This window comes from Bombina bombina, chromosome 12, assembly GCF_027579735.1.
Source record: "Bombina bombina isolate aBomBom1 chromosome 12, aBomBom1.pri, whole genome shotgun sequence".
In the NCBI taxonomy this organism is placed as follows: domain Eukaryota; kingdom Metazoa; phylum Chordata; class Amphibia; order Anura; family Bombinatoridae; genus Bombina; species Bombina bombina.
This window is the reverse complement of record NC_069510.1, coordinates 120,085,039-120,112,203: the sequence shown is the minus strand read 5'-3', so window position 1 is coordinate 120,112,203 and position 27,165 is coordinate 120,085,039. Positions and strand designations below refer to the sequence as shown.

The following is a 27,165-nucleotide window of genomic DNA, read 5'->3' as shown; positions in this document are numbered from 1 at the left end:
ATATATAAAACATTTATTGTGTGTGCAGACCTTATGTAATGCAGCACTTAATTACTGATATATACTGTGCATATATAAACATTTATTGTGTGTGCAGACCTTATGTAATGCAGCACTTAATTACTGATATATACTGTGCATATATAAACATTTATTGTGTGTGCAGACCTTATGTAATGCAGCACTTAATTACAGATATATACTGTGCATATATAAACATTTATTGTGTGTGCAGACCTTATGTAATGTGGCACTTAATTACTGATATATACTGTGCATATATAAACATTTATTGTGTGTGCAGACCTTATGTAATGCAGCACTTAATTACTGATATATACTGTGCATATATAAACATTTATTGTGTGTGCAGACCTTATGTAATGCATCACTTAATTACTGATATATACAGTGCACATATAAACATTTATTGTGTGTGCAGACCTTATGTAATGCATCACTTAATTACTGATATATACAGTGCACATATAAACATTTATTGTGTGTGCAGACCTTATGTAATGCAGCACTTAATTACTGATATATACTGTGTATATATAAACATTTATTGTGTGTGCAGACCTTGTATAATGCAGCACTTAATTACTGATATACACTGTGCTTATATAAAAAATGATTTAATATCCATTGAAGTAAAACCGGAGCACATACCTGCATTCAGATGTGTGCGTTTTGCTGTATTATTGAAATGATACTTAGGCTTCTGCTTATGAACCATTACATTGTAGAGTTGATGTGACTGCATAGAATATACTGAGGGACTCCTGGAGAGGGTGGCTTGGATTTATGTGAAATCTTTATATTTTAGGCTTCAGAAGCAGCAGTTGCTAGAGGAGAAATCACAGCTCCTTGACAAGTTGCTGGAGGCTGAGATGGACGGAAGTGAAGCAGCAAAACAGGTGAACGTGCTCCGAGATACCATCCACAGAATGAAGCATGTAAGTAACGTGTATGGGGCATGGGCGCCACAAGAATGCCACACGCTCACTCCCTATGTCTCCGCAGGAGAAGAGAATGACCAGCACAGATATCAATCTTCTCACCCGGCAGAAGGAGATTCTGCTGCAGAAGTTGGCGACTTTTGAGGACACTAACCGGAAGCTGCGCTCATTACTTAAAGAGCAGCATGCCAGCGAGGTAAGTGACCGGCTTAGGTAGGTAATCAGAGAGTGTCCTGGAGTGGGTGAGAGTGGGTTAGAATTTGTTGGTGATTAGTGAGGTAAGTGACCGGCGTAGGTAGGTAATCAGGGAGTGTCCTGGAGTGGGTTAGAATTTGCTGGGGTTTAGTGAGGTAAGTGACCAGGATAGGTAGGTAACCAGAAAGTGTCCTGGAGTGGGTGACAGTGGGTTAGAATTTGCTGGTGGTTAGTGAGGTAAGTGACCAGGATAGGTAGGTAACCAGAAAGTGTCCTTCAGTGGTTGTGAGTTGGTTAGAACTTGCTGGTGTTTATTGAGGTAAGTGACTGGGATAGGTAGGTAACCAGAGAGTGCCTTGCAGTGGTTGTGAGTTGGTTAGAACTTGCTGGTGTTTATTGAGGTAAGTGGCCGGGATAGGTAGGTAACCAGAAAGTGTCCTGCAGTGGGTGAGAGTGGGTTAGAACTTGCTGGTGTTTATTGAGGTAAGTGGCCGGGATAGGTAGGTAACCAGAGAGTATCCTGCAGTGAGTGAGAGTGGGTTAGAACTTGCTGGTGTTTAGTGAGGTAAGTGGCCGGGATAGGTAGGTAACCAGAGAGTATCCTGCAGTGGGTGAGAGTGGGTTAGAACTTGCTGGTGTTTAGTGAGGTAAGTGGCCGGGATAGGTAGGTAACCAGAAAGTGTCCTGCAGTGGGTGAGAGTGGGTTAGAACTTGCTGGTGTTTAGTGAGGTAAGTGGCCGGGATAGGTAGGTAACCAGAAAGTGTCCTGCAGTGGGTGAGAGTGGGTTAGAACTTGCTGGTGTTTATTGAGGTAAGTGGCCGGGATAGGTAGGTAACCAGAGAGTATCCTGCAGTGGGTGAGAGTGGGTTAGAACTTGCTGGTGTTTAGTGAGGTAAGTGGCCGGGATAGGTAGGTAACCAGAGAGTATCCTGCAGTGGGTGAGAGTGGGTTAGAACTTGCTGGTGTTTAGTGAGGTAAGTGGCCGGGATAGGTAGGTAACCAGAGAGTATCCTGCAGTGGGTGAGAGTGGGTTAGAACTTGCTGGTGTTTAGTGAGGTAAGTGGCCGGGATAGGTAGGTAACCAGAAAGTGTCCTGCAGTGGGTGAGAGTGGGTTAGAACTTGCTGGTGTTTAGTGAGGTAAGTGGCCGGGATAGGTAGGTAACCAGAGAGTATCCTGCAGTGGGTGAGAGTGGGTTAGAACTTGCTGGTGTTTAGTGAGGTAAGTGGCCGGGATAGGTAGGTAACCAGAAAGTGTCCTTCAGTGGGTGAGAGTGGGTTAGAACTTGCTGATGTTTAGTGAGGTAAGTGGCCGGGATAGGTAGGTAACCAGAAAGTGTCCTTCAGTGGGTGAGAGTGGGTTAGAACTTGCTGGTGTTTAGTGAGGTAAGTGGCCGGGATAGGTAGGTAACCAGAAAGTGTCCTTCAGTGGGTGAGAGTGGGTTAGAACTTGCTGGTGTTTAGTGAGGTAAGTGGCCGGGATAGGTATGTAATCAGAGAGAGTCCTGCAGTGGATGAGAGTGGGTTAGAACTTGCTGGTGATTAGGAGGAATCAGTCTGCAGTAGGAATTGACCAGATTTGAACAAACCTTATTGATACATTACAATAACAACATAGAGAAAGCAGCTAACACATCTAGCACACAAGTATGTCACATACAGTCACACAAGTGGTATCACATACAGTCACACAAGTATGTCACATACAGTCACACAAGTGGTGTCACATACAGTCACACAAGTGGTATCACATACAGTCACAAGTGGTATCACATACAGTCACACAAGTATGTCACATACAGTCACACAAGTGGTATCACATACAGTCACACAAGTGGTATCACATACAGTCACACAAGTGGTATCACATACAGTCACACAAGTATGTCACATACAGTCACACAAGTATGTCACACAGTCACACAAGTGGTATCACATACAGTCACACAAGTGGTATCACATACAGTCACACAAGTGGTATCACATACAGTCACAAGTGGTATCACATACAGTCACACAAGTATGTCACATACAGTCACACAAGTGGTATCACATACAGTCACACAAGTGGTATCACATACAGTCACACAAGTATGTCACATACAGTCACACAAGTATGTCACACAGTCACACAAGTGGTATCACATACAGTCACACAAGTGGTATCACATACAGTCACACAAGTATGTCACATACAGTCACACAAGTGGTATCACATACAGTCACACAAGTGGTGTCACAGTCACACAAGTATGTCACATACAGTCACACAAGTATGTCACATACAGTCACACAAGTGGTATCACGTACAGTCACACAATTGGTGTCACATACAGTCACACAAGTATGTCACATACAGTCACACAAGTGGTATCACATACAGACAGACAAGTGGTATCACATACAGACAGACAAGTGGTATCACATACAGTCACACAAGTATGTCACATACAGTCACACAAGTAGTATCACGTACAGTCACACAATTGGTGTCACATACAGTCACACAAGTGGTATCACATACAGTCACACAAGTGGTATCACATACAGTCACACAAGTATGTCACATACAGTCACACAAGTATGTCACGTACAGTCACACAAGTGGTATCACGTACAGTCACACAAGTGGTGTCACATACAGTCAGACAAGTATGTCACATACAGTCACACAAGTGGTATCACATACAGTCACACAAGTGGTGTCACATACAGTCACACAAGTATGTCACATACAGTCACACAAGTGATATCACATACAGTCACACAAGTGCTATCACATACAGTCACACAAGTGGTATCACATACAGTCACACAAGTATGTCACATACAGTCACACAAGTGGTATCACGTACAGTCACACAAGTGGTGTCACGTACAGTCAGACAAGTATGTCACATACAGTCACACAAGTGGTATCACATACAGTCACACAAGTGGTGTCACAGTCACACAAGTGGTGTCACAGTCACACAAGTATGTCACATACAGTCACACAAGTATGTCACATACAGTCACACAAGTATGTCACATACAGTCACACAAGTATGTCACATACAGTCACACAAGTGGTGTCACATACAGTCACACAAGTATGTCACATACAGTCACACAAGTATGTCACATACAGTCACACAAGTGGTGTCACATACAGTCACACAAGTGGTGTCACATACAGTCACACAAGTATGTCACATACAGTCACACAAGTGGTGTCACATACAGTCACAAGTATGTCACATACAGTCACACACATGGTATCACATACAGTCACACACATGGTATCACATACAGTCACACACATTGTATCACATACAGTCACACACATTGTATCACATACAGTCACACACATGGTATCACATACAGTCACACAAGTGGTATCACATACAGTCACACAAGTGGTATCACATACAGTCACACAAGTATGTCACATACAGTCACACAAGTGGTGTCACAGTCACACAAGTATGTCACATACAGTCACACAAGTGGTATCACGTTCAGTCACACAATTGGTGTCACATACAGTCACACAAGTATGTCACATACAGTCACACAAGTGGTATCACATACAGACAGACAAGTGGTATCACATACAGACAGACAAGTGGTATCACATACAGTCACACAAGTATGTCACGTACAGTCACACAATTGGTGTCACGTACAGTCACACAATTGGTGTCACATACAGTCACACAAGTGGTATCACATACAGTCACACAAGTGGTATCACATACAGTCACACAAGTATGTCACATACAGTCACACAAGTATGTCACGTACAGTCACACAAGTGGTATCACGTACAGTCACACAAGTGGTGTCACATACAGTCAGACAAGTATGTCACATACAGTCACACAAGTGGTATCACATACAGTCAGACAAGTGGTATCACATACAGTCACACAAGTATGTCACATACAGTCACACAAGTGGTGTCACATACAGTCACACAAGTATGTCACATACAGTCACACAAGTGATATCACATACAGTCACACAAGTGCTATCACATACAGTCACACAAGTGATATCACATACAGTCACACAAGTGGTATCACATACAGTCACACAAGTATGTCACATACAGTCACACAAGTGGTATCACGTACAGTCACACAAGTGGTATCACGTACAGTCACACAAGTGGTGTCACGTACAGTCAGACAAGTATGTCACATACAGTCACACAAGTGGTATCACATACAGTCACACAAGTGGTGTCACAGTCACACAAGTATGTCACATACAGTCACACAAGTATGTCACATACAGTCACACAAGTATGTCACATACAGTCACACAAGTGGTATCACATACAGTCACACAAGTGGTGTCACATACAGTCACACAAGTATGTCACATACAGTCACACAAGTATGTCACATACAGTCACACAAGTGGTGTCACATACAGTCACACAAGTATGTCACATACAGTCACACAAGTGGTGTCACAGTCACACAAGTATGTCACATACAGTCACACAAGTATGTCACACAAGTGGTGTCACATACAGTCACACAAGTATGTCACATACAGTCACACAAGTGGTATCACATACAGTCACACAAGTGGTGTCACCTACAGTCACACAAGTATGTCACATACAGTCACACAAGTGGTGTCACAGTCACACAAGTATGTCACACAAGTGGTATCACATACAGTCACACAAGTGGTATCACATACAGTCACAAGTGGTATCACATACAGTCACACAAGTGGTATCACATACAGTCACACAAGTGGTGTCACATACAGTCACACAAGTGGTGTCACATACAGTCACACAAGTATGTCACATACAGTCACACAAGTATGTCACATACAGTCACACATGTGGTATCACATAGTCACACAAGTATGTCACATACAGTCACACAAGTATGTCACATACAGTCACACATGTGGTATCACATAGTCACACAAGTATGTCACATACAGTCACACAAGTATGTCCCATACAGTCAAACAAGTGGTGCCGCAGTCAAACAATGCATCCTATGTCTCACATACACACACAATCAAGTGTATCCTGCGTGTCACGTACACACACAATCAAGTGTATCCTGCGTGCCATGTACACACACAAGCAAGTGTATCCTGCGTGTCACGTACACACACAAGCAAGTGTATCCTGCGTGTCACGTACACACACAAACATGTGTATCCTGCGTGTCACACACACAAACATGTGTATCCTGCGTGTCACACACACAAACAAGTGTATCCTGCGTGTCACGTGCACACACACAAACAAGTGTATCCTGCGTGTCACGTGCACACACACAAACAAGTGTATCCTGCGTGTCACGTACACACACAAACAAGTGTATCCTGCGTATCACGTACACACACAAAGTATGTCACATACAGTCACACATGTATGTCACATACAGTCACACAAGTATGTCCCATACAGTCAAACAAGTGGTGCCGCAGTCAAACAATGCATCCTATGTCTCACATACACACACAATCAAGTGTATCCTGCGTGTCACGTACACACACAATCAAGTGTATCCTGCGTGTCACGTACGCACACAAACAAGTGTATCCTGCGTGTCACGTACGCACACAAACAAGTGTATCCTGCGTGTCACGTACGCACACAAACAAGTGTATCCTGCGTGTCACACACACAAACAAGTGTATCTTGTGTGTCACGTACACACACACAAACAAGTGTATCCTGCGTGTCACGTGCACACACACAAACAAGTGTATCCTGCGTGTCACGTACACACACAAACAAGTGTATCCTGCGTGTCACATACACACACACACACACACAAACACACACAAACACAAACAAGCATGTCACGTACACACACACAACCTTATCCTGCGTGTCACGTACACACACAAGCAAGTGTAAGCTGCATGTCACGTACACACAATCAAGTGTATCCTTTATGTCATGTACACACAACCAAGCGTACTCTGCGTGTTACGTACACACACACAAGCGTATACGGAGTGTCACGTACACAAACAAGCGTACTCTGCGTGTTACGTACACACACAAGCGTATACGGAGTGTCACGTACACACACACAAACAAGAGTATCCTGCGTGTCACATACACACACAAACACAAACAAGCATGTCACGTACACACACACACAACCTTATCCTGCGTGTCACGTACACACACAAGCAGGTGTAAGCTGCATGTCACGTACACACAATCAAGTGTATCCTTCATGTCATGTACACACAACCAAGCGTACTCTGCGTGTTACGTACACACACACAAGCGTATACGGAGTGTCACGTACACACACAAACAAGCGTACTCTGCGTGTTACGTACACACACAAGCGTATACGGAGTGTCACGTACACACACAAACAAGTGTATTCTGCGTGTTACATACACACACTAGTGTATCCTGAGTGTCACGTACACACACAAACAAGCGTATCCTGAGTGTCAAGTACACACACACACACACACAAGTGTGTCCTGCGTGTAAAACCCCTTTAAGTGACAATGTTTTTCTACTTGATTGGCTGCTAAGATATTTTCTGCAATATTACTAATGCAAATACTGTATTCTCTACAGAAAATGTTGCCAGCTGGGTGGTAATCATTTGCAATATCATTACATTTTCTGTTATGTAGAAAGCTATTCAAAGCATAATTTAACATAATAATTTAATGACAATTTGTGCAACAAACATAAAAAATAAAAAAATTGCCTCATTTTAGCTTAATGGGATAGTCTAGTAAATATTAAACTTTCATGATTGAGATAGAGCATGCAATTTTAAGCAACTTTCTAATTTACTCCAATTATCAATTTTTCTTCATTCTCTTGGTATCTTTATTTAAAAATAAAGCAAGAATGTAATCTTAGGAGCCGGCCCATTTTTGGTTCTGAACCTGCGTAGCGCTTGCTGATTGGTGTCTAAATGTAGCCAACCAATCAGCAAGCGCTACTTAGGATTCTGAACCAAACATGGGCCGGCTTCTAAGCTTACATTTAAATAAAGATACCAAGAGAACGAAGAAAAACTGATAATAGGAGTAAATTAGAAAGTTGCTTAAAATTGCATGCTCTATCATGAAAGAAAACAATTGGGTTTCATATCCCTTCAATATTGGCATAATTGCTAGCTGGGTGATCAGCAAAATAAGACAAGTGGTGTGCCCATTACATAAGCCCTGGGGGGAACCCTGTAATAAAACATATATACGCCTGCAAGTGAGTAATGACTAACCTAGATAAGTACCTACCTCTAACTGGCAACAGCACATGAGTTATGATACACATGAGGCTTTTAAAGGGTGTGTCTCTGGGCTACAAATAATGCAAGCTGTTTAAATGCCTTTACAATATATTTATACGGTGCTTAAAGGAGCAGTATACACCAATTTTCATATAACTGCATGTAATAGACCCTACTATAAAGAATAATATGCACAGATGCTGATCTAAAATTCCATTGTAAAACTTTTTAAAAACACTTAGAAGCTCCCAAATTAACACGGTTAATGAGATAAACCTGGGACACCCACTGAAAGGGGCTGAGAGCAGAACCCCCCCCCCTCTCCTGCATATGAGAAGACCCATTATACAAACAGAAGCAGCCTGAAGTCTGTAGACATCAGTATACATCTAAACCTTTGGGGCTTGGTTAGGAGTCTGAAAATCAGCACAATGTTATTTAAAACTAAGCAAAACTATACATTGTTACAAAAACACTCCCAGATGGGCTATATAAATGGATCATCTATAAAACATTTATGCAAAGTAAAATCTAGTGTATAATGTCCCTTTAACTGAGTCTTCTTTTGCATTTCTAAATAGTGACTTTAATAGCCCTAATGAACCAATACAGCAAGAGGAGGCCAAGCACTCTTTGTCTCTCTGTCTCTCCTTAGACTGAATCATACCGACTGCTGGAGCAGAAGGACCTGCTGCTAAAGAAGCTGTCTGAGACCGACACTGACAAAATGGTAAGTACCAGCACTAAAGGTCATGTGATGAGACTGGTGTCACATGATATGGTAAGTACCAGCACTAAAGGTGCAGTGATGAGACGGGTGTCACATGATATGGTAAGTACCAGCACTAAAGGTCATGTGATGAGACGGGTGTCACATGATATGGTAAGTACCAGCACTAAAGGTCATGTGATGAGACGGGTGTCACATGATAAAATCAGGTTATTGTGCACGTTATCAGGGACAACCTCTTCTGTCTCTTCCCCTATTAAATGGCTGCAGAGGGGAGAGTTGTTAGCTTCTCTATACCCAGCAACAACTATATATAAGTAATAGATTTCTTTCTGAAATAAAGATCACACACCATAGACACACCAGTTATTTAACGTGATTCGCTAGTACATACACGGACAACTCACAAATATACAGCTGGGATCTGAAGACATTCAGACACAACATACAATTTTAAACACATTTCCTATTTACTTCTATTATCCAATTTGCTTCATTCTCTTTGTATCCTTTGTTGTTTTAGCAGCAATGCACTGCTGGGAGATAACTGAACACATGATTTAAGCACAATGATAAGAGAATGTTTGTACAGCCACCAATCAGTAGCTAGCTCCTGAGCCTACCTAGGTATGCTTTATCATCAAAGGATACATAGAGCACAATTTAAATTTAATAACAAAAGTAAATTAGAAAGTTGTTGCTTTATCATGAAAGTTTAATTTGCCTGTCCCTTTAAGACCGGTTTGGCCCTGTGAGGGCTCTGACTTCTGATACCCAGGATGTAAAAGGTCTCTGTTCTCTTCTGCTGTTGGCTATAAGTTTCTGTGCTTGGTAGATAATTCAATTCATCCCCCGCAGCATCTGCAAATGAGGCTTCAAGACCGTGAAAAAGAGATTGAGGATCTACACATTCAGCTGCAAACAGAGAAGGTTAGAAGCGCCATTTCTACCTTTTATTCATTACCATTATTATATTACGCTTTTCTATTCCCTGACGCTACTTATTCTTAACCTAGGATCTAGCAAGGACGGCGTCTGAATTCTCCAAGTCTCTCGAAGTAACAAAGGCGCATTTGCAGGGACAGCTGAGAAGCCGCGAAGCTGAGAACAACCGTCTCTGTGTGCAAATCCGGGTGAGATAAGATGAATTCATGTTTCAGAGGCCTCTCCGTGAAGGTGGAACATTTCTGACCACACCAACGGACAGTAAAAGCATAGACTTGTGTCGTTATACCCCTTTCACAAGACACAACTAAGATTCTAATCCACTCTCTCATCCTTTCCCGCCTCGATTACTGCAACTCCATTCTCTCTGTGGTCTCCCCAGCTGCCGCCTAGCTCCTTTACCATCTTTAATGAATGCCTCTGTCAGGCTCATCTTCCTTACACATCACTCTTCATCTGCCGCACCTCTCTGCTTCGTCTTGCCTCCAGGATTAAACACAAAATTCTCACTCTGACATACGAAGCCCTCAACTACATTTCTCCCCCCCTATATCTCAGACCTTGTCTCCAGATTCTCTCCCTCCCGTCCCCTTCGCTCTGCCCACAATCTCCTCCTCTCTTAAAGTCTCGTTTACAAAGTCCCGTTTACAAGAATTCTCCAGACTGGCTCCCATCTTGTGGGACTCTCTGCCTCACTCCACAAGACTATCCCCTAGTTTTGAAAGCTTCAAGCGCTCCCTAAAGACTCTACTGTTCAGGGATGCATACAACCTACGCTAACCTTCCTATCTCCACTGCTTTCCCCTTGAACCCCTTAGCATGTAAGCCTATGGGCCCAGCTGTTTGTAGATCACCCGCATAAGAGCCGATAACAACAGTGCAACTCTCGGCAGGGCCCTCTACCCGTTAGACCCCCTATAAATGTTACCTTGTATACCGCCTATGTTTATAGCGCTGCAGAATCTGTTGGCGCTCTACAAATACCTGATGATGATGATGATAATAATAATTATATGATTGTCTGTGTTGAACGTGACACAGTGACATATATGTGTCAGGTAGGTACATGTGTCTGTAGGTGAGGGTTAGTTTGTTATAGGATTGTGTGTGTGATGAACATGACACAGTGACAAGTATGTCTCAGGTAGGTACATGTGTCTGTAGGTCATGTCTAAGTGTGCGTGTGTGTATATATGTTTATCGTGTGTGTGTAGTGTGAGTGTGTAGTTCAATGCCTGTGTAGTGTAGTGTGTGTATTCTTATTGTGTAGTGCAGTGTGCTTGTATGTGTATTTTTTTTTATTTATTTATTTATTTATTTTTTCATTTTTAAATATTTATTAATGTTTTTATTAAATTTTTCACATTACAGGAAAAAAGTGCATTAATGATCATACAATGTTTATAGGTATACATATCCTTCTGAGATAACTTATTATAAACATTTCAAGAGACTTAAGAATATTTGCGCGAAATAAGTACAATAACAACACAAAACAAACTTTCTGGTCAGTGCTTCCATATATTATTCTTAATGAAATACATGTCAAATATCCAAATTATTTATACAGGTGAAAGGACGGAGGGATCTCCTGTCGCATTTCTAAGAAGAGGGTGGCAGGCTAGTAGATTTGTACTGATCCCAGTAAAATTGTACATTGTGAAAGAAATCAAGTTTTTGTTTTTTATAAAAACCATACTTTTCTAGGAAAAATAATTCATCTGTTCTGTTTATCCACATTTGTCTTGTGGGCGGTGTCGTTAATTTCCACTGTCTGGCTATAATAGATTTGGCACTGTTTAGTGCTATCTGAAAGACTACCTGTCTTATCTTACAATAATTACCAGGTTTCTGGTTAAATAGGGCATGAGGCGCTAACAGTGTATAATTTGAACTAAATAAGAATTTTCCTAGTGTTTCTACCTCTGTCCATAAGGTATGGAGTTTTCTACAGCCCCACCAGATATGCGTCATGTTGCCCACTTCTCCACATCCGCGCCAGCAGGTACCTAGGGAGCTGGGATATAAGTGTTTCAATCTGTGTGGCGTCAAATACCATCTTGTGAGGATTTTAAAATTAAGTTCTAAGATATTAGCTGACCCTGAGACTTTATGAGAGCGATAGAACATTTGTTTCAATTGCTTATGAGTCAGGTCTTCCTTCAGCTCTTGTTGCCACCTATCTACATATGTGGGTAAGGAGGTATACCTAAGCTTACTTAATAACTTCCTAGTCCTTGATAATGTGCCCCTGGTTGGGGTTGCAGTCAAGCATATGTTTTCAAAGTCTGTCGGCTTACGGAGAGAAAGTCATCTTTAAATGGGGATGTGTGTACTAAGTGTGTTAGCTGGGCATATTTCAGCCAGTTTGCATATATTCCCCCCGCAATGTCTCTTAATTCTTCCTGTGTCTTTAATTTGTTATTATTGACTAATGTATAGATCGGTATCGAGTAACCGAGTTCCCCACTATTACTGTCTCCTATTTCCAACCCTCTTTTAAATTCAGCATTTGCAAATACAGGGGACATAGGTGATTTTATGGTCGATAAGCCCCTGTAGCTCCCCAATATTTTATCCCAATTCTGGAACACTTGTTTTAGCAAATTGATTTTCTGAATTATTCGTGGTCTGTGTCTTTTGGCTAGCCAGCATATGGCCCCCACCCGAGGCGCCTTTAATATTTGTGAGTCTAGTGATACCCATGCTTTAGAGTTAGTTCCAGTGTGCCACTCTATAACTCTTTGTAGTGTGACTGCATGATAGTACAACGTAACATTAGGGACTCCCAGCCCCCCTTCATCTAAGGAACGATATATAGTATTCTTTGTTATTCTAGGTTTGTGTGTGCCCCAGATAAAGGAGTTTATACTGTTTTGAAGCTTTTTGAGGAACATGGGTGACAAATAGATTGGGGCCGCCTGAAAGAGGTACAATATTCTAGGTAGTATGTTCATCTTGATGGTTTGGATTCTACCCCACCAGGAAGTTTTATTCTTGACCCATTTATGTAAGTCTGAGTCTATATTTTTCAGCAGTGCTGTGTAATTTAGATCAAACAGTTTTGAGTGTTGGGCTGTTATCTCAATTCCAAGATATTTAATCGCATCAGATTTCCTTCTATATTCACAAATTAGCCCCAGATCATCAAGTTCCTGGGGAGGCAGAGTTAAATTAAGGATCTCTGATTTTTGGCCATTTATTAAGAAGTTTGAGTATTCACCAAATTTTTCAAATTCCTTTAGTAGGTGAGGTATGGTCTCTTCAGGAGATGATAATGATATTAATACATCATCTGCAAACATATTTAATTTATAATCATTTTGCCCGATTTGTATGCCCTTGATGTTACTATTTTTTCTGATGTGTGACGCCAGAACCTCCATTGTTATGATAAATAGGGCCGGGGACAGGGGACAGCCCTGACGTGTTCCGTTTCGGATGGGAAGGGGGAGAGACAAGACTCCATTAACTTTAACCATAGCTGAAGGGTCGGCATATAAACTAAAAATTCTATTAACCATTTTTTCTCCGAATCCTATATTTAGCATTACTTTCTCCAGAAACTTCCAATTTAGCCTATCGAAAGCTTTTTCAGCATCCGTAGAAATTAAAATTGATGGGATATTTTAAAATTTTACATAATCTATCAATTGGAGTACCCTAACCGTGTTATCCCGGGCTTCCCTATTAGGGACAAATCCCGCTTGATCTACGTGTATTATCTCAGGAAGGATTTTATTGATTCTAGCTGACAGTATTTTAGAATATATCTTTAGATCCGAATTTAGCAGTGAAATAGGCCTATAATTGCTGGTTAAATTTGTAGCTTTATAGGGTTTGGGGATTACTGTTATATGTGATAAAAGAAACTCTTTGGAAAATGCCCCTTGATCATTAATGAATGAATTGATGAATTAAATAAAGTGGTAAGGTGAGGTGTTAGAATGTCTTTAAACGTTTTATAGTATTTGTTGCTAAACCCATCCGGGCCGGGGCTTTTACCTGCAGGTAGGGAGTCTATTGCAGTCATGACTTCCAAGGAGGATATAGGAGCCTCCAATGCTGCTTTTTTGTCTGGCTCTAGGGATGGGAGGTCAGCTTGGGTGATGTATCTTTCCATGAGCATATCTACATCTGGGGTGTGAGTTTTGGGAATGTTATATAACCCTTCATAATATTTCCTGAATGTCTCAGCTATCGTCTCACTATCTGAGACATGATGTGTTTCATCGATGGCTATTTCTCTAATGTGGTTGTAAGATGATTTTTGTTTGAGAGTTCTAGCTAGACAGGCACCTGCCTTGTTACTTTCCGTAAAGTATATTTTACTAAGGTATAAAGCTCTTTTATGAGTCTCCTCCTGTAGGAGGTTTCTTAATTCTAGTCTTATCTCCTGTCTTTTCTTTGAGATGGTGGTGTCCGCTGGGTTAAGCTGATGTAGTCTACCGATGTCTTTTAGTTTATTTAGCATGGATCTATATTTTTGTTGGTATATTTTTTTGAGGGAGGCCTGGATTTTGATAAATTCACCCCTCAGTACCGCCTTGTGAGCGTCCCAAATAACTGTGGGGTTCTGTTGTTTGCAGGTGTTGTGTGTGAAATACTCTTTCATAGCTGTTGCAATTTTCTTAACCACCTCAGGTTTGTGAAGTAGTGCTTCATCAAGGCGCCACAGGTAAGGGACCACCGGCATGGATGACCAAACCAGATCCATGGTAACCATGGAGTGATCTGACCATACATTTGGGACTATATCCGTGTTGGAGACCATTGGTATGCTATTCTGGTCTATTAAGAGGTAGTCTATTCTCGAATAAACTTGTCTTGGGTGGGAATAGAAAGTGTATTGACGGTAATCTGGGTGTAATGTGCGCCATGCATCCAAAAGGGTTAACTCCCATAGGTATTTGTCCATTTTAATAGAGTCTCTTCTAGACCTAGCCCCTCTAGGATGTGAGCTATCTAATTGTGGATCTAGTAACGTATTAAAGTCACCCCCTAATAAAACTGTACCTTTTTTAATATCCATTATTCTGTTTATCACTTTTCTTATAAAGGGGAGCTGTTTCTGATTCGGGCAATATATATTGGCCAGTGTCACCGGCCTATTATACAAAATACCTACTAAGATCACAAATCTACCCTCCGGGTCTACTTCCTTTTGAATGAGTTGGAATGGGACCTTTCTGTGTAATAGTATACCTACTCTTTTTTTTTTGAGTTTGCTGAGCTGAAATACCCAGTAGGATATATATTTGAGCTACATCTCGGTTGCTTATTTATGTCGAAGTGGGTTTCCTGCATAAAAATTATATCCCCCTTGTGTCGTTTAAACCAACTAAGTGCCATTGACCTTTTGTTTGGGGAGTTCAGGCCCTTCACATTCTGTGAGAGAATTCTTATCTTTTGAGCCGCCATCAGGGAATTTTAAATGACTTGTAGCAACAGAAGAAGGAAAACATCAGGTAAATCTGACTAGCTTGTAAGTAGACAAAATAGTAAATTACATTTCTACAACTCACCCAAGGAGAACCCTCCGTCCTGTGGAAGAAAATGTGCATTAGGTTATGTAGAGGACATGTAGAATAGAGATCAATAGGACTGGTATTTAAATTTCGCACTGACCTAAACAATAAAAAACAAAAACAAATAAGAACATATTGACAACAACAAGACATATTAACTTTTTGATCCATACTAATGGCGCTCCGCTCCAAAAGAACATTCGAGCGGGTCGCCAGCAGTAGTCCGCTGAATACAGCGGCTAGGGATCTGTGAGCTACAACTTGTAGCAGAGGGATCATGTGCTAGACATGACTCACAACTTGCATAGTAGCAATAATTAAACAGTAAACACAGCTAAACCAACATAAGTGTTGAGGCTTTCTATATCAATAAGAAACTATTATAACCTAAGGATAAACAATAGGTTACTCTGATACTGAGATTTCCTTCAGAGTTAGGATCACTGTTCATTAGCAATGACTTTGTCCATCAAACAATCGATTATAGTTCAAGAGATGAGCTTGCTAGGAGCTCAGGTGATGAGACTGCCGGAGGTATGCTCGGATGCCTTATCCCCTGCTCCTCTTTGGCGTTTTCTGTTTACTTTGACCCATGGTTGTCTTTGCTCTCTGGGACCAAGAGGGTTATAGGGATTGTCTTTCTCCTCTCTTGTTAGAGAGGGCAGGGATGGTTGGGCTATGCCGAGTTTGGAGCAGAAGTCTGCGATATCATCAGGGCCCCGGTAAATAGCAATTTGGTTTTCTTTTTCTACACGTAGGCAGAAGGGGAATCCCCATCTATATTTGATACCTAAGTCCTGCAGGTGCAGGGTGAGATATCTGGCTTCTCTGCGTTTTATAAGCGTTTGTGGGCATAGGTCAGGGTAAACTTGCAGGCTGCTTTCCTCAAATTGTGATTGTTTCATCTTTCTGGCTGCAACCAATACTTTTTCTTTATCTTCAAATTGGTGAAATCTGAGAATTACGTCCCTTGGGGGAGCGCCGTCTTTTGGAAGTTGACGAAGGGCCCTATGTGCTCTGTCTAGTTGTAACTCTTGGTCCGCCTGTGTATTAAGGAGGTGTTGAAAGAATCTTTGTAAAAAGGGCCCCAGTTGGGTTTGCGTAACCGTCTCCGGTATTCCCCGGATTCTTAGGTTCTGACGGCGCCCCCGGTTATCAAGATCCTCAATATGATCCTGCAGAAAATTGATAGTGGTTCCCTGGGCTTTTAGCTGTTCAGCCATATGTTCTGAGTCAGTAGCTAGGGTGTCTGTTGTTTCTTCCAACTGTTCCACTCTGTGCCCTAACTGTGATATATCAGATTTTACTTCTGCCAGGCCCTCTTTAATAAGCTGGCTCACCTGGAGTATTAATTGCGAGAAGTCCTCTTTAGAGGGCAGAAGTTTGAGGTCAGCTTTGGTTATAGCAACTGTGTCGTCTTCTGCTTGGTCCCCATTTTTAGAATTTACAGATTGTGAGGATGGGGTAGTTTCAGTGTTTTCCGTGTCAAGGGTTTTAAAATAGGCATTCATTTTGTTAGATTTATCCGGCTTCCCAGATTTCCTAGCAGCCATGGTGTTGATGCTCTGCCTGTGATTAATTAGCAGGATCTTGCAATAGCCAGAGTAGTAAATAATAGCAGAGAAGGGGTTGCCAGGTTTGAAATGCACTTTTTTAATGACATATACACGTGTGCTCTTTGATATGTATAACCAATCATATAGTTCTGAAGATTTATATCTTGTAAATTACAGTTCAGAAGTAGGTAGTAAAAATGCAGCCTGAAGTATATAAGGATTTGGTGTTTATAGCATTTTGTCAGTTCTTAACTCATCTTGATTTGAATCTTTAAAGTATTTTGGCGACAAGGGAAACTTTTATCATCCTGGGCACCTAAGCCACTGTCATAATGAATTCTATAAGGCCCTTTCAGCGGATTGAATATCTGTGCAGTCCATTCCACTGTAGTATTGAGTATTAATGCTTGTTATTCTAAATGTCTCCTATGCTGTTGTTCTGGCAGTGCAACAGGGTCTGCGGCCTTGATATGCAAAATTTAGTGCTGCGTGCAAAGTAAAGTCTATGATGCACTCTTTAATAACTCCTCCACCCGGTACCTGCTTTTATTATATGTGGATTAATAAAACAGTTTCCACTGATGGCCTTATTGGCGTTGTCTATATAACATCCACAGCTATTGCCCTTATATGTAGAGTGTCTGCAGTTCCGGGGTTAAGGTATGGCGCACTTACTTATTGCGCTCTCGTCGGGTCTCTCACCGGAGTTGTTATCATCCGCTCTCGATCAGTGTGCTTCTGCTTAGTCCCTGGTCGCCTAATGTTGTTCCCCAATCGATGCCTTTGGCATAATGTATGTTATGCTGGCTTTCTATGTTGCATTAAGGCCAGTTGTTAGTGGAGCTCCGGTCTCAAGCGGCCATTCTCTCGGCGCGCTAGCTCCGCCCCCCCTTCTCTCGGCGCGCTAGCTCCGCCCCCCCGCTTGTATGTGTATTATGAGTGTGTAGTGCAGTGTGCTTGTATGTGTATTGTGCTTGTGTGAGTGTGTAGTGCAGTGTGCTTGTGTGTGTAGTTTAATTTGTGTGTGTGTAGTGCAGAGTGTGTAGTGTAGTTTGTATGTGTGTGTGTAGTGCAGTGTGGGTGTAGTGAGTGTGTAGTGCAGTGTGCGTGTAGTGAGACTCTAAAAGTGCTGCTTCCCCCCCATCTGCCTCCTTAGGCAAGTGCCTTGTTTGCCTAGGCCAAGATCTGACCCTGCTTTAACCACTTAGAACATTGTATTTATGTCACTTTAAATTAAAGAGCTGTGTTGTCCGCGTCTCTGTAGTTTGATATCACTTCTGCCTTATCAGAACCTGGAGAGATCTGAGGCCCAGCAAAAGGCAGAGTTAGAACAGTTGATGCAGCAGATGAGCGAGACAAGGAATAAAACAGATTTTGATAAAGAAGCCCTGAAGAAATCTGTACGAGCCCAGAAGCAGCGCGCAGAACGTCAGGAGGAGGCCTTGCAAGTGCTTAATACAGAACTGCGTGACAAGGTAAGACCGGTGGTGCTGCGTGCTTGTGCGCCATGTTAATGTTGTGCTGACCATTGTTATTACAGGCCTCGTGCTTGTGCGCCATATGAGTGCTGTGCTGACCATTGTTATTACAGGCCTCGTGCTTGTGCGCCATCTGAGCGCTGTGCTGACCATTGGTGTTACAGGTCTCGTGCTTGTGCGCTATGTGAGCACGGTGCTGACCATTGGTATTACAGGCCTCGTGCTTGTGCGCCATGTGAGCGCTGTGCTGACCATTGTTATTACAGGCCTCGTGCTTGTGCGCCATGTGAGCACGGTGCTGACCATTGTTATTACAGGCCTCGTGCTTGTGCGCCATGTGAGCACTGTGCTGACCATTGTTATTACAGGCCTCGTGCTTGTGCGCCATGTGAGCACTGTGCTAACCATTGTTATTACAGGCCTCGTGCTTGTGCGCCATGTGAGCACTGTGCTAACCATTGTTATTACAGGCCTCGTGCTTGTGCGCCATGTGAGCACAGTGCTGACCATTGGTATTACAGGCCATGTGAGCGCTGTGCTGACCATTGTTATTACAGGCCTTGTGCTTGTGCGCCATGTGAGCGCTGTGCTGACCATTGTTATTACAGGCCTCGTGCTTGTGCGCCATGTGAGCACTGGTGCTGACCATTACAGGCCTCGTGCTTGTGCGCCATGTGAGCACTGTGCTGACCATTGTTATTACAGGACTCGTGCTTGTGCGCCATGTGAGCACTGTGCTAACCATTGTTATTACAGGCCTCGTGCTTGTGCGCCATGTGAGCACAGTGCTGACCATTGGTATTACAGGCCATGTGAGCGCTGTGCTGACCATTGTTATTACAGGCCTTGTGCTTGTGCGCCATGTGAGCACTGGTGCTGACCATTACAGGCCTCGTGCTTGTGCGCCATGTGAGCGATGTGCTGAGCATTGTTATTACAGGCCTCGTGCTTGTGCGCCATGTGAGCGATGTGCTGACCATTGTTATTACAGGCCTCTTGCTTGTGCGCCATGTGAGCGCTGTGCTGAGCATTGTTATTACAGGCCTCGTGCTTGTGCGCTATGTGAGCACGGTGCTGACCATTGTTATTACAGGCCTCGTGCTTGTGCGCTATGTGAGCAAGGTGCTGACCATTGTTATTACAGGCCTCGTGCTTGTGCGCTATGTGAGCACAGTGCTGACCATTGGTATTACAGGCCATGTGAGCGCTGTGCTGACCATTGTTATTACAGGCCTTGTGCTTGTGCGCCATGTGAGCGCTGTGCTGACCATTGTTATTACAGGCCTTGTGCTTGTGCGCCATGTGAGCGCTGTGCTGACCATTGTTATTACAGGCCTCGTGCTTGTGCGCCATGTGAGCACTGTGCTGACCATTGTTATTACAGGCCTTGTGCACCATGTGAGCGCTGTGCTGACCATTACAGGTCTCGTGCTTGTGCGCCATGTGAGCACTGTGCTGACCATTGCTATTACAGGCCTTGTGCGCCATGTGAGCGCTGTGCTGACCATTGTTATTACAGGCCTCGTGCGCCATGTGAGCGCTGTGCTGACCATTGTTATTACAGGCCTCGTGCTTGTGCGCCATGTGAGCACTGTGCTGACCATTGTTATTACAGGCCTCGTGCTTGTGCGCCATGTGAGCACTGTGCTGACCATTGTTATTACAGGCCTTGTGCTTGTGCGCCAAGTGAGCGCTGTGCTGACCATTGTTATTACAGGCCTCATGCTTGTGCGCCATGTGAGCACGGTGCTGACCATTGTTATTACAGGCCTCGTGCTTGTGCGCCATGTGAGCACAGTGCTGACCATTGGTATTACAGGCCTTGTGCGCCATCTGAGCACTGTGCTGACCATTGTTATTACAGGCCTCGTGCTTGTGCGCCATGTGAGCGCTGTGCTGACCATTGTTATTACAGGCCTTGTGCGCCATGTGAGCACTGTGCTGACCATTGTTATTACAGGCCTTGTGCACCATATGAGCACTGTGCTGACCATTGTTATTACAGGCCTTGTGCGCCATGTGAGCACTGTGCTGACCATTGTTATTACAGGCCTTGTGCGCCATGTGAGCGATGTGCTGACCATTGTTATTACAGGCCTTGTGCTTGTGCGCCATGTGAGCGCTGTGCTGACCATTGTTATTACAGGCCTCGTGCTTGTGCGCCATGTGAGCACTGTGCTGAGGATTGTTATTACAGGCCTCGTGCTTGTGAGCGCTGTGCTGACCATTGTTATTACAGGCCTCGTGCTTGTGCGCCATGTGAGCGCTGTGCTGACCATTACAGGTCTCGTGCTTGTGCGCCATGTGAGCACTGTGCTGACCATTGTTATTACAGGCCTCGTGCTTGTGCGCCATGTGAGTGCTGTGCTGACCATTGTTATTACAGGCCTTGTGCGCCATGTGAGCGCTGTGCTGACCATTGTTATTACAGGCCTTGTGCACCATGTGAGCACTGTGCTGACCATTGTTATTACAGGCCTTGTGCGCCATGTGAGCACTGTGCTGACCATTGTTATTACAGGCCTTGTGCGCCATGTGAGCACTGTGCTGACCATTGTTATTACAGGCCTTGTGCGCCATGTGAGCACTGTGCTGACCATTGTTATTACAGGCCTTTTGCGCCATGTGAGCACTGTGCTGACCATTGTTATTACAGGCCTTGTGCGCCATGTGAGCACTGTGCTGACCATTGTTATTACAGGCCTTGTGCGCCATGTGAGGGCTGTGCTGACCATTGTTATTACAGGCCTTGTGCTTGTGCGCCATGTGAGCGCTGTTCTGACCATTGTTATTACAGGCCTCGTGCTTGTGCGCTATGTGAGCACTGTGCTGACCATTGTTATTACAGGCCTCGTGCGCCGTGCTCACATAGCGCACAAGCACGAGACCTGTAATACCAATGGTCACTGTGCTGACCATTGTTATTACAGGCCTTGTGCGCCATGTGAGCGCTGTGCTGACCATTGTTATTATAGGCCTCGTGCTTGTGCGCCATGTGAGCACTATGCTGACCATTGTTATTACAGGACTTGTGCGCCATGTGAGCGCTGTGCTGACCATTGTTATTACAGGCCTTGTGCGCCATGTGAGCACTGTGCTGACCATTGTTATTACAGGCCTTGTGCGCCATGTGAGCTCTGTGCTGACCATTGTTATTACAGGCCTCGTGCGCCATGTGAGCTCTGTGCTGACCATTGTTATTACAGGCCTTGTGCGCCATGTGAGCTCTGTGCTGACCATTGTTATTACAGGCCTTGTGCGCCATGTGAGCACTGTGCTGACCATTGTTATTACAGGCCTTGTGCGCCATGTGAGCACTGTGCTGACCATTGTTATTACAGGCCTTGTGCGCCATGTGAGCACTGTGCTGACCATTGTTATTACAGGCCTTGTGCGCCATGTGAGCACTGTGCTGACCATTGTTATTACAGGCCTTGTGCTTGTGCGCCATGTGAGCGCTGTGCTGACCATTGTTATTACAGGCCTCGTGCTTGTGCACCATGTGAGCACTATGCTGACCATTGTTATTACAGGACTTGTGCGCCATGTGAGCGCTGTGCTGACCATTGTTATTACAGGCCTTGTGCGCCATGTGAGCACTGTGCTGACCATTGTTATTACAGGCCTTGTGCGCCATGTGAGCTCTGTGCTGACCATTGTTATTACAGGCCTCGTGCGCCATGTGAGCTCTGTGCTGACCATTGTTATTACAGGCCTCGTGCTTGTGCGCCATGTGAGCACTGTGCTGACCATTGTTATTACAGGCCTTGTGCGCCATGTGAGCACTGTGCTGACCATTGTTATTACAGGCCTTGTGCGCCATGTGAGCTCTGTGCTGACCATTGTTATTACAGGCCTCGTGCGCCATGTGAGCTCTGTGCTGACCATTGTTATTACAGGCCTTGTGCGCCATGTGAGCTCTGTGCTGACCATTGTTATTACAGGTCTTGTGCGCCATGTGAGCGCTGTGCTGACCATTGTTATTACAGGCCTCGTGCTCGTGCGCCATGTGAGCGCTGTTCTGACCATTGTTATTACAGGCCTCGTGCTTGTGCGCCATGTGAGCACTATGCTGACCATTGTTATTACAGGCCTTGTGCGCCATGTGAGCTCTGTGCTGACCATTGTTATTACAGGCCTCGTGCGCCATGTGAGCGCTGTGCTGACCATTGTTATTACAGGCCTCGTGCTTGTGCGCCATGTGAGCACTATGCTGACCATTGTTATTACAGGCCTTGTGCGCCATGTGAGCTCTGTGCTGACCATTGTTATTACAGGCCTCGTGCGCCATGTGAGCGCTGTGCTGACCATTGTTATTACAGGCCTCGTGCTTGTGCGCCATGTGAGCACTATGCTGACCATTGTTATTACAGGCCTTGTGCGCCATGTGAGCGCTGTGCTGACCATTGTTATTACAGGCCTTGTGCGCCATGTGAGCGCTGTGCTGACCATTGTTATTACAGGCCTTGTGCGCCATGTGAGCGCTGTGCTGACCATTGTTATTACAGGCCTCGTGCGCCATGTGAGCGCTGTGCTGACCATTGTTATTACAGGCCTCGTGCGCCATGTGAGCGCTGTGCTGACCATTGTTATTACAGGCCTTGTGCGCCATGTGAGCACTGTGCTGACCATTGTTATTACAGGCCTTGTGCGCCATGTGAGCACTGTGCTGACCATTGTTATTACAGGCCTTGTGCTTGTGCGCCATGTGAGCGCTGTGCTGACCATTGTTATTACAGGCCTCGTGCTTGTGCGCCATGTGAGCACTATGCTGACCATTGTTATTACAGGACTTGTGCGCCATGTGAGCGCTGTGCTGACCATTGTTATTACAGGCCTTGTGCGCCATGTGAGCACTGTGCTGACCATTGTTATTACAGGCCTTGTGCGCCATGTGAGCTCTGTGCTGACCATTGTTATTACAGGCCTCGTGCGCCATGTGAGCTCTGTGCTGACCATTGTTATTACAGGCCTCGTGCTTGTGCGCCATGTGAGCACTGTGCTGACCATTGTTATTACAGGCCTTGTGCGCCATGTGAGCACTGTGCTGACCATTGTTATTACAGGCCTTGTGCGCCATGTGAGCTCTGTGCTGACCATTGTTATTACAGGCCTCGTGCGCCATGTGAGCTCTGTGCTGACCATTGTTATTACAGGCCTTGTGCGCCATGTGAGCTCTGTGCTGACCATTGTTATTACAGGTCTTGTGCGCCATGTGAGCGCTGTGCTGACCATTGTTATTACAGGCCTCGTGCTCGTGCGCCATGTGAGCGCTGTTCTGACCATTGTTATTACAGGCCTCATGCTTGTGCGCCATGTGAGCACTATGCTGACCATTGTTATTACAGGCCTTGTGCGCCATGTGAGCTCTGTGCTGACCATTGTTATTACAGGCCTCGTGCGCCATGTGAGCGCTGTGCTGACCATTGTTATTACAGGCCTCGTGCTTGTGCGCCATGTGAGCACTATGCTGACCATTGTTATTACAGGCCTTGTGCGCCATGTGAGCTCTGTGCTGACCATTGTTATTACAGGCCTCGTGCGCCATGTGAGCGCTGTGCTGACCATTGTTATTACAGGCCTCGTGCTTGTGCGCCATGTGAGCGCTGTGCTGACCATTGTTATTACAGGCCTTGTGCGCCATGTGAGCGCTGTGCTGACCATTGTTATTACAGGCCTTGTGCGCCATGTGAGCGCTGTGCTGACCATTGTTATTACAGGCCTTGTGCGCCATGTGAGCGCTGTGCTGACCATTGTTATTACAGGCCTCGTGCGCCATGTGAGCGCTGTGCTGACCATTGTTATTACAGGCCTCGTGCGCCATGTGAGCGCTGTGCTGACCATTGTTATTACAGGCCTCGTGCTTGTGCGCCATGTGAGCTCTGTGCTGACCATTGTTATTACAGGCCTCGTGCTTGTGCGCCATGTGAGCTCTGTGCTGACCATTGTTATTACAGGTCTTGTGCGCCATGTGAGCACTGTGCTGGCCATTGTTATTACAGGCCTCGTGCGCCATGTGAGCACTGTGCTGGCCATTGTTATTACAGGCCTTGTGCGCCATGTGAGCACTGTGCTGGCCATTGTTATTACAGGCCTCGTGCGCCATGTGAGCACTGTGCTGGCCATTGTTATTACAGGCCTCGTGCGCCATGTGAGCGCTGTGCTGACCATTGTTATTACAGGCCTCGTGCTTGTGCGCCATGTGAGCGCTGTGCTGACCATTGTTATTACAGGCCTCGTGCTTGTGCGCCATGTGAGCACTGTGCTGACCATTGTTATTACAGGCCTCGTGCTTGTGCGCCATGTGAGCGCTGTGCTGACCATTGTTATTACAGGCCTCGTGCTTGTGCGCCATGTGAGCGCTGTGCTGACCATTGTTATTAAAGGCCTCGTGCTTGTGCGCCATGTGAGCGCTGTGCTGACCATTGTTATTACAGGCCTCGTGCTTGTGCGCCATATGAGCGCTGTGCTGACCATTGTTATTACAGGACTTGTGCGCCATCTGAGCGCTGTGCTGACCATTGTTATTACAGGCCTCGTGCTTGTGCGCCATGTGAGCGCTGTGCTGACCATTGTTATTACAGGCCTCGTGCTTGTGCGCCATGTGAGCACTGTGCTGACCATTGTTATTACAGGCCTCGTGCTTGTGCGCCATGTGAGCGCTGTGCTGACCATTGTTATTACAGGCCTCGTGCTTGTGCGCCATGTGAGCGCTGTGCTGACCATTGTTATTACAGGCCTCGTGCTTGTGCGCCATATGAGCGCTGTGCTGACCATTGTTATTACAGGCCTTGTGCGCCATCTGAGCGCTGTGCTGACCATTGTTATTACAGGTCTTGTGCGCCATGTGAGCACTGTGCTGACCATTGTTATTACAGGCCTCGTGCTTGTGCGCCATGTGAGCGCTGTGCTGACCATTGTTATTACAGGCCTCGTGCTTGTGCGCCATGTGAGCGCTGTGCTGACCATTGTTATTACAGGCCTCGTGCTTGTGCGCCATATGAGCGCTGTGCTGACCATTGTTATTACAGGCCTTCTGCGCCATCTGAGCGCTGTGCTGACCATTGTTATTACAGGCCTCGTGCTTGTGCGCCATGTGAGCGCTGTGCTGACTATTGTTATTACAGGCCTTGTGCACCATCTGAACACTGTGCTGACCATTGTTATTACAGGCCTCGTGTTTGTGCGCCATCTGAACACTGTGCTGACCATTGTTATTACAGGACGCTGAGCTCAGTAAATCTCTATCGGCTATTGATACGTGGAAGTCCCGTTACAACGCGCTGATGAAGGAGAAGAGTCAAGTAGAGGATGAAATGGTCACATTAAACAAGTAGGTTAAGCAGTAATTACTGTAGTTACTGTCACTTCTGTACCAGTTACTGCTCACTGACTCTCTTTCTCACCAGTCACGTAACGGTGCTAGCGGGAGACAAGAGGAGCGCAGAGGAAAAAGCGCGTTTAGAACGGGAATCTCTGCTAGACAAGCTGCACAGACAGACTGCAGAAAACACCAGCCTGAGAGTGGAACATGAGACATTAAAGGTCAGTTATCTGCGGCTGCAGCGTATATCAATATAACCAAATGCTGTTCCGTACAGTCGGCATCTGTCATTCAAATAAGTCTTTCTTTATTTTACCTTTGTACGTTTGTAATCTTATTAATGCTATTCAGGATTATGTATCGTTGCGCAAGTCGTGGGTAACGTTACATCATTGTGCTACGGTTTCAGCGGCTGTGAAGCTATTGTCAGGTTAGGTAATGTCCAGAAGAAGACCCAAATGCTAGGGCGAACTAAAATAACACCCTTGCACTCTGAGTTTAATCCAGGACGTGACCCCACGACAACTACTATGAAACAAGGTACTCACGATATGGAGCAGTGTTGGTCTGGGTCCTCTAGAAAGGGTAAAGTAAATCTTGATAGTTGCAGGTAAAACTTCAGAATAGGGTACCAAAAACAAACAGTCAATAAGGAAGGATTAGTTAACTTGAAAATCAGGCACTTTTGAGGGTTAAGCTCAGCGTGGTCTATGAAGCAGAGACTAGCAACTTGTAATCAGGCAGTTTGAGGGTTAAGCAGTAGCGTAGTCGTATATGCAGGGTTTGGCAACTTGTAATCAGGCAGTTTGAGGGTTAAGCAGTAGCGTAGTCGTATATGCAGGTTTGGCAGCTTGTAATCAGGCAGTTTGAGGGTTAAGCAGTAGCGTAGTCGTATATGCAGGTTTGGCAGCTTGTAATCAGGCAGTTTGAGGGTTAAGCAGTAGCGTAGTTGTATATGCAGGGTTTGGCAGCTTGTAATCAGGCAGTTTGAGGGTTAAGCAGTAGCGTAGTCGTATATGCAGGGTTTGGCAACTTCTAATCAGGCAGTTTGAGGGTTAAGCAGTAGCGTAGTCGTATATGCAGGGTTTGGCAACTTGTAATCAGGCAGTTTGAGGGTGAAGCAGTAGCGTAGTCGTATATGCAGGGTTTGGCAACTTGTAATCAGGCAGTTTGAGGGTTAAGCAGTAGCGTAGTCGTATATGCA

General features: G+C 44.8%; 1 protein-coding gene across 2 annotated transcripts in view; it reads left to right on the top strand.

Moving 5' to 3' along the window:
- Positions 1–27,165, top strand: part of ODF2 (outer dense fiber of sperm tails 2) — a 126,068-nt gene that overhangs the window by 58,130 nt on the left and 40,773 nt on the right. For both annotated transcript variants that reach the window (XM_053695885.1, XM_053695886.1), the window contains exons 7-14: positions 830–959; positions 1,027–1,158; positions 9,056–9,130; positions 9,989–10,060; positions 10,147–10,263; positions 18,449–18,634; positions 25,861–25,970; positions 26,047–26,182. In XM_053695885.1, the coding sequence (XP_053551860.1) occupies positions 830–959; positions 1,027–1,158; positions 9,056–9,130; positions 9,989–10,060; positions 10,147–10,263; positions 18,449–18,634; positions 25,861–25,970; positions 26,047–26,182 (958 nt within the window). The remainder of the gene's footprint in view (positions 1–829; positions 960–1,026; positions 1,159–9,055; positions 9,131–9,988; positions 10,061–10,146; positions 10,264–18,448; positions 18,635–25,860; positions 25,971–26,046; positions 26,183–27,165) is intronic.